Raw genomic sequence first — 15,174 nt, forward strand, 5'->3', positions numbered from 1 at the left:
TTTCATTTTTCTACAGGTGGAGATCCATCATTTCCAGTACCACTTGTTAAAGATGGCATCCACCTCCCACTTGATGCCTTTTGGGTCCTTGTCGAAGATCAGTTGCCTATATGCTGATGGTTTTATTTCTGGTGTTTCTGTTCTTTTCCATTGGTCTGAGTATCTGTCATTATTCATTACCACACTGTTTTGACCAGTGTGGCTGTATAGTAGGTGTGTTAAAGTCAGATGAAGCAAGCCCTCTGACTATGACCTTCCTCTTGAGGAGTTCTCTGCTAATTTTGGGCTTCTTTTCTCATCATATGAGATTGGTGGTCAGTTTTTCCAATTCTTTGAAGAAGGTTGTTAGTGTTTGAATCGAGATAGCATTAAACTTATATAGTGTCTTGGCTAAGAGTGACATCTCTACTATATTGAGTCTTCCGATCGATGAGCATGGGATATTTTTCCATTTGTGGATGTCGCATTTGGTTTCTCATAGGAAGGTTCTGTAGTTTTCCTTGCATAAGTCTTTTGGTTTTTTGGTTAGCTATAGCCCTAGATATTTCCATTTGTTCTTGGCTATTGTGAAGGATACTGCCTTCTTGATATCCTCTTCTGTGGTCTTGTCCAATGCATACAAAAAATAATAGACTTCTGTTTGTTGATCTTGTATCCTGCGACCCTTCCATATTCTTCTCTTGATGCCAGTACTCCTGTTGTGGATTTTTTCAGGTTTCCAATGTATAGAATCATGTTGTCTGCAAATAGCGATAGTGTCCCCTCTCCTCTCTTAGATGGACCTTTAATGTCCTTTTGCTGCCTTATGTTGTTAGCTAGGACCTCCAGTATGATGTTGAATAGAAGTGGGGACAAGGGGTATCTAGTTCCATTTTTCAGTTGCATTGTTTTCTTCTTTTCTCCAGGGACTATGATGTTGGCTTTTGGCTTTTTCATAAATAGCTTGTATTGATTTGAGGAATTTCCCTTCCATTCCTATATTCTTGAGTGTCTTCATTAGGAATGGGCATTGGATGGTGTAAAATGCTTTTTCTATGTTTAGTGATATTATCATGTGGGTCTTATCTTTTTTCTTATCAGTGTGATAGATTATGTTGATGGACTTTTGGATGTTGAGCCATCCCTGTATCCCTGGAATGAATCCCACCTGATCATGATGTTTTATATACATATATGATCATATATGTTTTATATACTTTTGTATTCTATTGGCCAATATTTTGTTAAGGACTTTTGCATCTATGTTAGTCTGGGTTGACTAGAGAAACAAATGACACTCATGTGAATAAGAAATAAGTTTATATATAAGAGCAATTGAATATTGAGAAAACGGCCCAGCCCAGTCCAGATCATGTCCATAAGTCTAATACTAACCCATATGTCCAATACCAATCTATAAAGTCCTCTTTAGACTTAAATACATGCAATGATGCAGAATGCAGGAGGAACACAGGCCAGTGGGTTGTAAGTCTTATGGATCCAGTGGCATTTGTAAGCATCTCAGCACTGGCAGGGGTCTTCATGTGGCTTCTCTGGCTCCAGAGGTCTGGTTGCATCAGGGTAGGTCCATGTGGCTTCTCCAGCTCCTAGGGTATAGCACCATGTGTCTTGTCAATAGAGTTTCTCGCAGGGAGTGAGCAGAGAGAGAGAGAATTGTCTCCCACTTTCAAGGAGGAAATCCAGGAATTCCCAGAATTCTCAGAAGGTCATGCCCACACAAGGCCTCATTGACTATGATTGACAGACTAGACTCCACCCCTTCACTCTTAATCCTCTCAAGTCCCAAAGTAACACCAGATTATGTAACTGCCACAGACCACCCCCTGGGAGTGGGGCACTAGAGAAACAAAGCATACATAATGGAGAGTGGATGTTTGTTTGACCTCTCCCCCATGGTAGTGTTCCTTCCGTGGCTAGCCAGAAGTCAGATATGGCCATGCAGTTTACTGGTTGTTTTTGGGAAGACTATAGGAAGTTAAAATTTTGATTATTTTGTTTGGTTGTAGTGTTTGGTTATTCCTGTGTGAAATGGCAAAAATGAATGTGATTAATGTATATTTTGAGTTCAAGGGTAGAAATCACTGTTTGAATGTCTCAGAAAACATGCTGCTTAAGGAAAATGGCTGACAGAAAGCCTGTCTCTGGCTTGATACTCCCAAGAGGCCTATTCCCATATTTTTGTATAAATAGAATAGTATAAATAGATAAGGATTTAGGTAGCTAAATAAGGATTGAACTTGACTGTTTAATGAATTGAGTTTAGTATCTAATTCTACTTTGTTTATCCTGATTTCTTCTGCTTATTATTGATATAATGATTGACAGAAATGTTTATTGAGAAGTATGAAAATAGAGAGCTTGTAAGCACACTTGTCTTCAGCCATTGAGATTAGATTCTTACATGGGTTTAAGACACCCCTGTAAAAGAAGGCTCTGAAAAGACAAGCCCCACCCAGTGCTTTCGAGTGCTGAGGACATTCAAAGGTGAAGAGACATGCCTAGGGGCTAATGACAGATTGAAGAAAAAAGGAACTCTTTGGATTTGAACTTTGAACTCTAGTGGTTTTGGTCAGAAGCAGGTAAAAATCTGGAGCCTTGAAGAAAACTCCTCTCTAGGACTGAATGTTAAAGGAAGCCTGTGGGCAGGCTGAAATGCTAGGTGACCACCTAGATCCACTTGTTGAATGGAAGTGGGAGACATGCAGGAATAAAGAGAGGTTGAGACTGACCACTGATACATGTGGACCTAGTTCACAGGAACTAGAGGAGAAGACAAGATCAGGTTGACTAGTCTGAAGTTCATGACCTAGCACAAGAGGGTTAGGGTTGTTGAGAATTTGTGATGGGGCCCTGGTCTAAGGCAGTGGTTTTCAACCTTCCTAATGCTGTGACCATTTAATACAGTTCCTCATGTTGTGACCCCCAAACATAAAATTATTTTCGTTGCTACTTCACAATTGTAATTTTGCTACTGTTAGGAATTGTAATGTAAATATCTAATATGCAGGATGTATTTTCCTTGTTACAAATTGGACATAATTAAAACATAGTGATTAATCACAAAACAATATGTAATTACATATTATGAAATATTTATAATTAAAAAGAAATGAAAATTTGTCTTGAAGCATGGTGTAACATGGCTAGCAGTCTCCACACCGGTTACTTGTTTGTATTTGCGTACATATGTGTATCTGCATTTGGGTGGACTGACCCACCTGGAGACGGATAGAGGACCAGTGTCTCGGTTCCCAAGACCATCGAAAATATGTGTTTTTCCCATGGTCTTAGCCGACCCCGGAAAGGCGTCATGACCCACAGGTTGAGAACTGTTCTAAGGCAAGGCTATCATTGGAAACCCTGGCGAAGTTGAGTGAGGCAACCCACATTTAGTTAACCAAAACCTGACTAGATGAAGAGAAGATATTTGAGCCTGTGAACTGGTGAATATTGCTGCAGACTTTATGAATGGCCTGTCCTGACTTGACTTTGATTATGGATGCAGATTTTACAAGGTTCCAACTGGAATGAAGATTCTTCACATCAAAGAATATGATTGTCTCCTCAGAGCACTGGGTTGATGTAAGCAGGCAGTATACAAATTCGATACCCAAAATGGGGCAGATAAAGGCATGAAGTGGCTGGCTTACAAACTTTCATAGGTGTGGGAATATATCCATAGGATTATAGGATTAAGGTGTAGGTGTTACTTCACTGCAATTGCTAGGCATAGGATATTTTTTGTTCATTTATGGAATGTTATGTTTAAATGAAGATAGCACATATTATATGCATTTTAGTTTTATCCTGTTAGGTACAGAGATGATTTAATTGTTTGTGTGAAAATTATATACGGCTAAAGAGTTAAGTGAAAGTGTCAAATTGGGTTAATTTTGGACTTACGGACTTAATCTGGACTGGGCTGGGCCATTTTCTCAATATTCAATTGCTCTTGTATATAAACGTCTTTGCTCTTCACATATGAGTGTCTGAATTTGTTTCTCTAGCCTACCCAGACTAACACAGCATCTGTAGCCATAGAGATATTGGTCTATAATTCTCTATTCCTGTGAGATCCTTACCTGGTTTGGGTATCAAAGTTATACTGGCTTTCTAGAATGAGTTTGGGAGTCTGCATATTCTTCTGTGCTCTGGAATAATTTGTGGAGGATTGGTGTCAGCTCTTCCTTGAATGCGTGGTAGAATTCTCCTGTGAAGCTGTCTGGTCTGGGAGCTTTTTTCCATTGGTTGTTTCTTGATAACCATATCTATTTCTTCATTTGCTATGGGTCTGTTGAGATTCTTGACTTCTATCTGAGATAATCTAGATAATGATTGTTTTTCCAAATATTTGTCCATGTCTTCCATGTTGTGGAATTCATTAGAATACACACTGTTATAGTACTTTGTGATTATCCTTTTAATCTTGTTGTGGTCTTTGGTAGTTAGATAATCTGTTGTCAATTTGAGAGTATTCAGAGTGAAGAGGTGGAGTTTAGCCTATCAATCAGGTTGCAGCTTGATGACCTTATTTGGAGGTGCCAAGGAGATAAATGGCTCGCTGGAGGCGAAACACTGGCTCACTCCCTGCAAGACATTCTTGTTGACAAGCCACCTGGAGACAAACTAATGGCAGCGAGAGCCTTGAAGCTGGAGGAGCCATGTGGAGACCCACGCCATTACTGAGATGCTTTTACCATTACTGGATCCACAAGACTTTCTACCCACTGGCCTGTGATCTTCCTGCATTTGGCGTCATTGCATGGCTGCATGTGTCTAAAGAGGAATTTATGGGCTAGTATCAATATATATGGAGTAATAATGGATTTTTGGACTTGATCTGGAATGGACTGGAGTGTTTTCTCAACATACATTCCTCTTTTATATAAAACTCTCTCATACACATATGAATATCTATGAATTTGTTTCTCTAGTCTATCCAGACTAACACAGGATCCCCTGTGATTTCCCCTGTTTTATCAAGGCTATTGATGTTTGCTCCTTCCTTTTCTTGGTTACATTTGGCAAGTCATCTGTTGATTCTGTTGATCCTTTGATAGAAACAGCTTTTTGCTGCATTGATTTTTTGCATTGTTCTCTTGTCTTCCCACTTGATTAACTCTGTCTTGATTTTTATTACTGTACATACTTGAGTATAAGCCGACCCGAATATCAGCTGAGGCACCCAATTGTACCACAAAAACTGCATTAAAATGTGCTGAAAAACTCGGTTTATACACGAGTATATACAGATTTGTTTTCTTTTGCTATTGGAGGGGTTGTTCTGTTGACTCTTCTAGTTGCTGGAGGTTTTGTGAAAGCGTATAAATCATAAGCTTCTCTTCCATTTTCATATATGCATCAATCGCTATCAAACTTCTCTGATAACTGCTTTTGCTGTAACCCATAGGTTTTGGTACATTGTGTTCTCATTCTCATTAGTTTCTAGAAACTTCCTAGATCTGGGTCAGTACCCATTCGTGTTGCAGAAGATCATTATTCATCCTCCAGTTGTTTGCCTTGTTTTTCTGGTCATCCTTTTGTTGATCTCCAGCTTTATGGTGTGGTGGTCTGAGAGGGACGTTTGAGTAGTCTCTCTGTTTTTGAATTTACTCAGGCTGACCTTGTATCCCAGCATGTAGTCTATTTTCGAAAATGAGCCATGTGCCCTTGAGAAGAATGTGACTTTTTTTGTGTGCATTTGGATGGATAGCTCTATTAATCTCTGTCAGGTCCATTCGCCTAATTGTAGTGTTTAGCTCTGTAGCCTCCTTGCTGAGCTTCTTTCCCTAGTGGTCTTTCTCTGATAGTGGTGTATTAAAGTCACCTATTATGATTATTGCGTCTGTGATTTCTTTTTCCATCTTTTGAGTTTTTCTCGTTAGGCATGTGTATATTTATTAAGCTCACTGGTTCCTGGTTTACAGATCCTTTGAGCATTATATAATGCACATCCTTGTTTCTTGTTATGGTTTCCACCTTGAAGTCAGTTTTGTTGGAGAATAGGATTGCAACCCCTGCTTTTTCAAAATTGCCGTTTGTCTGGTATATTTGCTGCCAGCCTTTTCTTCTTAGTCTATTTTTGTCTGCCAGTTTAAGTTGTATCTCTTACAGGCAACAGATTGATGGGTTATGTTTTCTGAGCCAGTCTGCTAATCTTTGTCTTTTAATGGGAAAATCCAGGCCATTGACACTCAGTTATTACCACCATCTGTGCATTCATTGCTGTCATCTCGTACCTTTAGTGTTGGTTGTTTTCCTATCTCCCTTCATATTGTTGTGCTATGTTTATGTGAGGGACTTCATTCTTGCCTTCTTTTCCCGCTGAGGCAATGTTATCTTGGTAATTGTTTTCCATGTGCTGACTTCTAGATGAAATTGTTCTATATGGTAGTCTTCTGCTTGCGCTTGGTGGATGTTGGTCTTCTTACCACAGTGAATTAGCAAGGATTTTCCACAGGGTTGGGTGTCGTATGGCATATTCTTTTGAATTTTAGCTTGTCCGGGAAGACTTTTACCTCACCACCTATCTTAATAGATAGATTGGCAGGGTAGAGAATTCTCAGGTTGGTGTTTTTTTTTCTTTCAGCTTTTGGAAGATTTTACTCCATTCTTTCCTATTCTTCATGGTATCTGCTGATAGATAGGTCTGAGCATATTCTTATCTGGGCCCCATTGTATGTGACTTTTTTTTCTCTTGTTGCTTTAAAATTTTCTTTTTCACCTTGAAGTTGGATAATTTAACTATTATGTGCCTTGGTGAATTCTTCCTGGGGTGTCTTCCTAGTCTAATTGGTGTCCTCTCTGCTTCCTATATGAATGCCTAGTCCTCATTCATTAAGGTGCTTCCCTCATATCCTGTATTACTCTAAGCAGCATTCTGATGATTTCTTTTTGTGGCATATCAACATCTGTTGAGCGTCGTTAGGTTCAGGACTTCTTCTGCTGTTGCCTTTTGTTTTTCTTGCTTTCTTGTTGAGGGTGTTGTGGTATATTGCTTTCTATGTGTTGTTTTGGAAGAACTCAGAGCCATGTTCCTGGGAAACCAAGTGACCCTGAGTTCTTTCTCTGTGAGAATGGTTTTTTTTGGGAATATCTGTGGCCTACAGTGGTCATGGGTCAGACTCCTGTGTGAGGTGTTGTGGTGACTCAGTGGATGGCAGCAGTGGGGTCTTTGGAGGGTGAGCTGAGGCTAGCAACTGTAAGTGTGCCCCTGGGCTGGGTTTGGGTGGGCCTGCAATGTGGGCCCGGGCCTGTTCTGGACTTTCTGGCCACTGTTTGCAGACTTTCAGACTCTCTGTGAAGCACCAAACTGGTAGAGCTAGTTTTTGGCTTTGGCTGTGTCTTTCAGCATCTTTTGGCTTTTCCTGTTTTGTTATGTTAAAATCCCAGCCTGTGCTCCAGGGATTAATTTTGCCTGTCTTTTTATGTACAATGCTATGCTAATGATCCAGGTTTCTGGTGGGGTACATTCAAAGGAACACAGCCTGGGATTAAAAGTGCTTTTAAAATTTTTTTCATAATGGGTTTGGGGTTACCCTGGTACCAGGGCTGTGCTGTACTGTCCCCCAGGGAAAGGGGACCAGATTATCAGAGTGAGTTTGGTGCCAACTGGATCTGAATCTTCCTCCAATTGCACTCCTCTGTCACTTGAGGTTTTCTCCTGCACAGCTCTGCAGGCTGTGCTCTGGGATTCTGCATTCCATCATAGGTAAATATCCCAGGGGCTCTTCAATGGCTGCAAATTAGTCTAATTATGTATTGTTACCCATGCAGGCAGGTGTGGAGCTGGGGAGAGGAGAACAGGGGTTAGCCAATGTAGTCACTCCATTCCTGGCTGGGGAGGGGAGATGGAAAGGCTGAGAATGCAGGAGCAGGGAAGATAGCAGAGAGGGGAACTCTGGTATGAGGTCTTGTGGCTAGTTCTTGGATCCTCTCTGAGAGCCTAGGATTATGACCACCTTTAGACAGCAGCCTGGGAAATTACTGCATGCTGTAAGTCTTGGATCTTGGGCATAGGAATGGGTGGTTTATGCCATCCCGCTGGACCTGGCAAGGGATTAGCAGAAACCGAGGGCATAAAAGGTGAATTTAGAGTGCTTCAGCAAGTTGTCTAATTGCTCCGTGGGTGAAATTCGTAGGGGGTGGTCTAAACCAGACCTAGTACACTAAGTCTATTTTTAGCACCCAGCTTCCCAATATTGGCCTCCTTACCTCTTAATTTTATGATCTAACAAATGGAGCACTGGGTGGGTGATGCTACTTGGACATCATCTATTAAGTTTCAACCACTTTAAAAATATTAAAGCTATTTCAAATTGAGAGCAGTCTCAGTTAATATTAGATAATGTAAAAGATTTTCCACAGGTCCTTCTGTTTGGGCTCTTACATATTATCAGTAAAGATGCCATGTGATTTTCCAGAAAGCCTTGGGGCATATGGTTTAGCAAAATATAGTCAGAGCCCGTAAGTCAGTTTTGGCCTAATGTTTGTGCCCTTCTATCTGCTTTATGATTTATTCAGAAAGGGTGTGAACAGCCCTGATGGTGTCTTGCCTATCTTATCTGTGGATTAACTTCTAGATCTACATTTCTAGCTTTACTGGGGAGTAGAGGGGAAATCTTTCATTCCCAGCTACTTTGAGCATTTCTTGGTTTGGGCACTTTCTGGTTTATGTTTTTACATAATTCAGTTATTTCTTGGCATTTCTTTTGTTGATCATTAACATGCTTCTCTCAGGTTAGTTAACAAGTTGTAGCTACCTTTCTATTTCCACAGCTGTTTCCCTTATCTAGATCTTTATAATCATTACACTGAATAGTTACTCTAAAATCAAAGTGACTGCTTATGACTTCTAAGTGCTGTAGCTTGTGTTTTGGATTCCTGATTTTATTCTTTATAACATTTTTATTATAAAGCTTACTTCTTCTTTTTTTTTTTTTAACATTTTATTAGGGGCTCATACAACTGTTATCCCAATCCATACACACATCAATTGTGTAAACCCCCGACATTAGGTCCTCATTTTTCCCCTCCCTCCCCGCTCCCCCCTCCCGCATGAGCCCTTGATAGTTTATAAATGGGTATTTTGTCATATCTTGCCCTGTCCAACGTCTCCCTTCATCCACTTTTCAGTTGTCTGTCCCCCAGGGAGGAGGTCACACACAGTTCCATGTAATCGGTTCCCTCTTTCCTACCCATTCTCCCTTTACCCTCCCTGTTTTGCCACTTACACCACTGGTCCTATAGGGCTCATCCGTCCTGGATTCCCTGTATTTTCAGTTCCTATCTGTACCAGTGTACCTCCTCTGGTCTAGCCAGTCTTGCAGGATAGAATTCGAGTCATGGTAGTGGGAGCAGGGAGGAAACCTTTAGGAACTAGAGGAAGATTGTATTTCTCATCATTGTTACATCGCACCCTGACTGGCTCATATCCTCCCTGAGACCCCTCTGCAAGGGGAAAGCTTACTTCTTTATAAAAATAGCATTGCTTTCATAATTTGATTGGAATCCATTCTGTATGAAATCTTCAACTTTTCATCTTCAGAAGTCTCCATACTAGTCAGTTATTAGCAAATCCCAGGTATGATTATGTCCCTTCTTCCTTCAGAAGATGACAGTGTGTGCCTCCTACCTGTCAGAAACATGCCACCAGACTCTTTCAACCTGACTCTTCTCAAAAATCATCTTCTTGGTCTCAGCTGCTGTCCACAGACCTGTCCTTTGGATTGGCCTCTCTACACTCTTACTTAAAAAATAAGAGGTTTCTTTCGATGTGTGGGGTCTTTTCCCACACACCTGAAAGTCCCTGAGACTTATGAGGGAGGATATTCTTCCTCGTGTGCCTTCATTTTCTGTTTATTGCCCAGTGCACAGGCGAATGCTTTACTCCGAGCTGTAAAGATACATTGAATACAAATGGAAATTGTTTTTATATTTGCAAATAAGGTTTTTGATCTAAGTGCGGAAGGATCATTTACGGCTGAAGACACAATTGATAATATTGATGAAATCCTAGAGAACACTGAGGCATGTATCTGCAAAGAGCTGGAAATGTCTCTGATTGTGAGTGTTGGTAGTCTATTATTGCTTCCTTTCATGCTGTATGGTTTGTCTTGCTATTTGGGAAGTGTTACTAATGTGGGGTTTTTTTTGCTAGTTGGAAAATTGTGACTGGTTTTAGCAGTAATCTTACATATGAAAATTTTATTTTTCCCTAGGGTGGTATTTTAATAGGACATTGGACATTTTAAAAGATCCAATGTTTAATTTTAACAAAATTCCCTTTAATCTGAGTGAATCAGATAATTTGATTCTGATATTGCCATATCCATTGATTAAAAGAAAAGACTCCTTAAAGTTTATAGAATTTTCAGTGGAATCTGTGAGAGCTCTGGGCAGACAAAATTAATTAGTATCCCTCTGTCTCTTGTGTATTGCCATGTCAAGTTTTTGCAAATCCTGTACTGACATGTCAAGTTTTTGTAAACTAGTCATTAAGTTTTCAGTCTGCACAAGTCAATAATCTAAGCATTTTAATGTAAAAAGGTGTCCTGAACATGTCGGCTTTCCTTTTTCTCAACAGTATTTTAACTCTATAACATTGGCTAAATTCTACTAATAGAATTATCATCTACCCCATGAGGATTACTTATAATATTATCTAATAAATTGACCATGCTGTTTCCAAAGTGGCAAAAAAAGTTAAGTGTGCCTTCTCAGAAGAGCATTTTAGGCTTAACATTGCTCATAAGCTCTTTCCCAGCTATTCAGTCTGCTTTTCAAGTGTCTGGGATTATTTTCATTTTATTAACTCTCTATTTTTTGCAATTCTATTTATATTTTCCTGTTAGAATACATTAAGCACTATTGTATTACCCTTTTTGTCAGATATCCCTGCATTAGATGGTTAAACTTGAGTTTAGAAGTGGTTGTTAACAGTTATTTCTGAGTTTTGTCATTCTATATACTGTTTATTATATTTATTATCTTAGTATTCTTCCTTTTTCTTTATTGCTGTACACCAGACAGCATCATGAATAACATTACAAAGGAAGAAATATCTCATGGACATCTTTGATATCTCAATCTCTTCCACCTAGGAAATACTTCTGTTTAAGAAATATTTTTTAAAAATAAAGAATTTGTCAAAAGTATCATCTCTGAAGGCTAATCCTTTGCTGTTGATGTTTGAAATTACTTTGGATACTCCTTTGTGTATAATTCTATGTGTGTGATTTCATTTAGGATCAAGGTGATGCAGACAAGGAGATCATTTTAAATACATATAATCAAGTACTGCAAAGGATTCATTCAGAAGAAAAGCTCATTGCCACAATACAGTCCAAGTACAAGGAGAGTGTTGAGGTGGGATTACATTTTTTCTGATTGGTTTTAAAGTTTGATGCCTCGCATTTTTGACAGATGCATTTTTCTTAAGTAACTTAATACTCTGTGTAGGTAAATTGTTATTTCTAGAGAAAACATTTCTAGAGTATCACTGTTGTTAGTGGTATATGATTAAATTCATCACACAATGGAAAATGGTGACTTTTGTTAAAGTAAATATTTGGACTAAGTCTGAAATTCTTTGACGTTCTTTTGCCCTTTAAAGTATACCTTTAAAAAAGCATAACTTTTATCCTAAATTGTTTCCGCCTTATACAAGTTTATTGGAGAAAATTTGCTGAATACGAAAAGATAAGAAATAAAAACATAATCCTCTTAGCCTAAACATAGTAACTTAGTGTGAGCAAAGTTGACCCTTGAACAGTGCTGGAGCTGGGGTGTCGATCCCTACACACTTGAACACCCATTTAACTTTGACTACCCCACACTTAACACTAATAGTTTGACTGGAGCCGTATCAAGAACATAAACAATTGATGGATACATAGTCTGTATATTCTAAAAGTTTGTGCAAAAATGAAATTAAAAGACAATGGAAGTTTTCCATGACAATTTTGAAGGCCCCATATATGTATTATATATGGCACTCACATAAAAGCTGCATTTTCAGTATGCAATAAAAAGTTATTTCATAAAAAGTGCCAAGTTTTTAATCTGCTGATGTAGCTGCAGTATCAGCACCACAAATTTCCTTTACTCTTTTCTTTTTTTTAACAGTGATTATGATGCTGGATGCATATATCTTGAAATGGTTGGCAGCTGCAGCTGCAGCAGCAGACCTCTAGCTGTAGCACCTCTCAAACAATGTAACTTTCTTGTAATGTTATGACTCGACCCAGCCTCTTGGGGGAGTACTTCAAGCATCATTGGTGGTACTTCATATGGGTCCCGTGGCTCTCTTCAAGGTCTTATTGATGTGGAGGGGATTCAGACCCTTAGCAATCCGATTCAAGGCCGTTAATTGTATGGGATCAGACAGCTTCATCTTTCTTCCAGGGAGTGGCTGGTGGGTTGGAACTGCAGCCCAACACATAACCCACTACACCACCAGGGTTCACTATTTAAGGTCTCCAATATTGTTCTAAACAAGATGGAAAAAAATATGAAAGAACTACAAGAGATCACTTTCTACTGTGGTACAGGATTTACTGGAGAGAGAAAATGCTCATGCAGAGATGATAATGTAATAAGAGGTTTTGAAAAAGAGCCACATATAAATGGAACAAAATCAAGTTGTTCAAGGGTTAAAAAAATGCTACATTTAATTCAAGGGTAACCTGTATTTGCTTTTTGGACTAGTTATTTATATGGGTACATATATTAAATGTTTTCTTCACTTGATATATTGTGAATATCTTCCCATATCGTTCTTCCTACATGTCGTTTTGAGTAGGTAAATTATTATTCCTTATATGATATGTACAATATTACTTAACCTTTCATTTGTGTGGACATTAAGGACACCTCCAGTTATATTTTACCATAAATAACACTGTACACAATATTTGTACACAATTTTGAGTACATTTCCTCAAATTATAATCCTACAATTTAAATCAGTGAGTTAAAAGAATGAATATTAAACTGTGATACCTCTTTGTCAAACTGCTTTTGGGAAAAGTGATTTCAATTCGCATCCTTGTTAGCAATTGTAGTTTAAATCCCAACTGGCAATGCATGCCTACTGTACTTCTTGGTCTGAAGGAGTTGGCTATCTTTGCACTTTGATTTTCTGATATTCGTCTTATTAAAATGGGGAATAATTAAGAAATCAATTGGTAGGATTGTTTTGTTGAAACTGTATTTCACTTTGTTGAAACTGTATTTCACTTTGTAACTCAATAAATAGTTAAATTTTAGTAGAGAAATGATGTGGTTAATAAGTCGACTGATGCCACCTTGACTTTTTAGTAACTTTTTTTTCTCACTTAGTTTAAGAAGCAGATTAGTGAATGGTTAAATAAAAGTCCTAGTGTGGATCACTTGCTGTCCATTAAGAAGACACTGAAAGGCTTAAAAGCTCGACTAAGATGGAAATTGGTTGAGAAGAATAATTTGGAAGAAGTAAGGAAACTGTTCCTACTTAGCGAATATTGCACTTCATTTTATTTAGACTTTTCTTCATAAAAGTAATGCAAAAGTATATTTTTTTAAAGAGAGCTATTATTCATATTGCTTTGTATATTTTATCTTTTTTCCCCTATGCATGTAAATAAGAATTACACTAATAGTGTAACCATTCCCATGTCAGTAAGTATTTTTTTAAAAAACAATTTATATGGCTGCCTTCCTTGGTTTTCAAGTAATATGGGTATTTTAGAATAAATTTTTAGAATCTTTGTTTGGACTTTTATAATGTTATAATTATAACATAAGCTTTCTATACATGCAAATTATTGAGCCCCTGAGTAGTGCAAATGATTAAGCACTCAATTATTAGCTAAAAGGTTAGTGCTTTTAACTCACCTCGAGGCACCTCAGAAAACAGGCCTGGCAGTCCACCCCTGAATGGTCACAAAAACCAGGTAGAGCAGTTACAGTTTACACACATGATGAGTTCACCATGAGTCATTATATGCAAATAATAGGACAATACCTTAAAGCAGTGGTTCTCAACTTGTGAGTAGCGACTCCTTTGGGGGCTGAACGACCGTTTCACCGGGGTCACCCAATTCATAACAGTAGCAAATTACAGTTATGAAGTAGCAGCAAAAATAATTTTATGGTTGGGGAGGGGGTCACCACAACATGAGGAACCTGTATTAAAGGCTTGTGGCATTAGGAAGGTTGAGAACCACTGCTTTAAAGGCAGAATTTTTTCAGATTATTTTTCCCCAACACCGTGATGTCTTTTGCTAACTCATTTTCTTACAAATATTTTAGGTTTTTTTTCATATGATAATAGAACTGAATAAATTAGGATGCTCTAACATGGAGTAATCATCTTTTTTTCATTTGCAACTTTGTAAATAAGCTGGCAGTCATGTTCACTTGAGAATTCATTTAAGTACAGAAGGATCTGTTATATCTTAATCTAATTTGAATTAGCTCTCTTCCTTATTCATGTAGTTAATTGCAGATGAGAGGACTATTTCCGAACTACTTTAATACCCTAAGATTTATCCTATTTTAGGATCGGGGGATGGAATCTCCTATAGTTTGATTTTCACTTTTTGGAGAATTTCATCTGATTTTAAAAGCATATATATGTACTTTTAAAGATAAATTTTTTTTTTATCACATTGAAGTTCTATGGAATTTTGGTGATTATTGTCTTTCTTGTGGTAGATATTCTACTTATTTGCTTACCTTTTCCTTTTTTAAAATCAAATCTTAAATAGAAAATTGTTTCAAGAACTTCAGTTGTATTTTATTTAGGCTTGTCTTAAATTTACTTTATGATGGGTATTGGTTATTTTTGGCCTGTAGAAAATCTTCTGAAAATTAGGACACCAAAAAGAGCTAGGTGATTTATTTCATGTCTTTGTTTTTAACATTTAGTTTTTGTACATTTTGGAAGAATCATGTGAGAATAACCTGATCTATACAGAATTCAACAAGGGCTAATGGTTCTGTTCTGTTTTGTTTCAGCAAACAAAACAAAGCAAACCAACTGCCCCTGAGTTTATAGAACCAGACTAGAACTACTCCTCTTAGGTTGTTCCCTACTCTCCCTCCCCAATTGAACACTTTCTACAAATATATTTCAGTGCCATTGATTATACTCCTTTATGAAACCATTACTGATATCCTTTTCCAAATCAC

The 15,174-nt window shown here is 38.1% G+C and overlaps 1 protein-coding gene across 1 annotated transcript in view; it reads left to right on the forward strand.

The window, feature by feature from the left end:
• STK31 (serine/threonine kinase 31) overlaps nt 1-15,174 on the forward strand; it is a 79,734-nt gene that overhangs the window by 39,846 nt on the left and 24,714 nt on the right. The window contains exons 13-15 of the mRNA XM_004702844.2: nt 9,949-10,065; nt 11,248-11,367; nt 13,342-13,473. Of these exons, the coding sequence (XP_004702901.1) occupies nt 9,949-10,065; nt 11,248-11,367; nt 13,342-13,473 (369 nt within the window). The remainder of the gene's footprint in view (nt 1-9,948; nt 10,066-11,247; nt 11,368-13,341; nt 13,474-15,174) is intronic.

This window comes from Echinops telfairi, unplaced genomic scaffold (assembly GCF_000313985.2).
Source record: "Echinops telfairi isolate 266 unplaced genomic scaffold, ASM31398v2 ScPeMD7_23;HRSCAF=83, whole genome shotgun sequence".
NCBI classification, from domain to species: domain Eukaryota; kingdom Metazoa; phylum Chordata; class Mammalia; order Afrosoricida; family Tenrecidae; genus Echinops; species Echinops telfairi.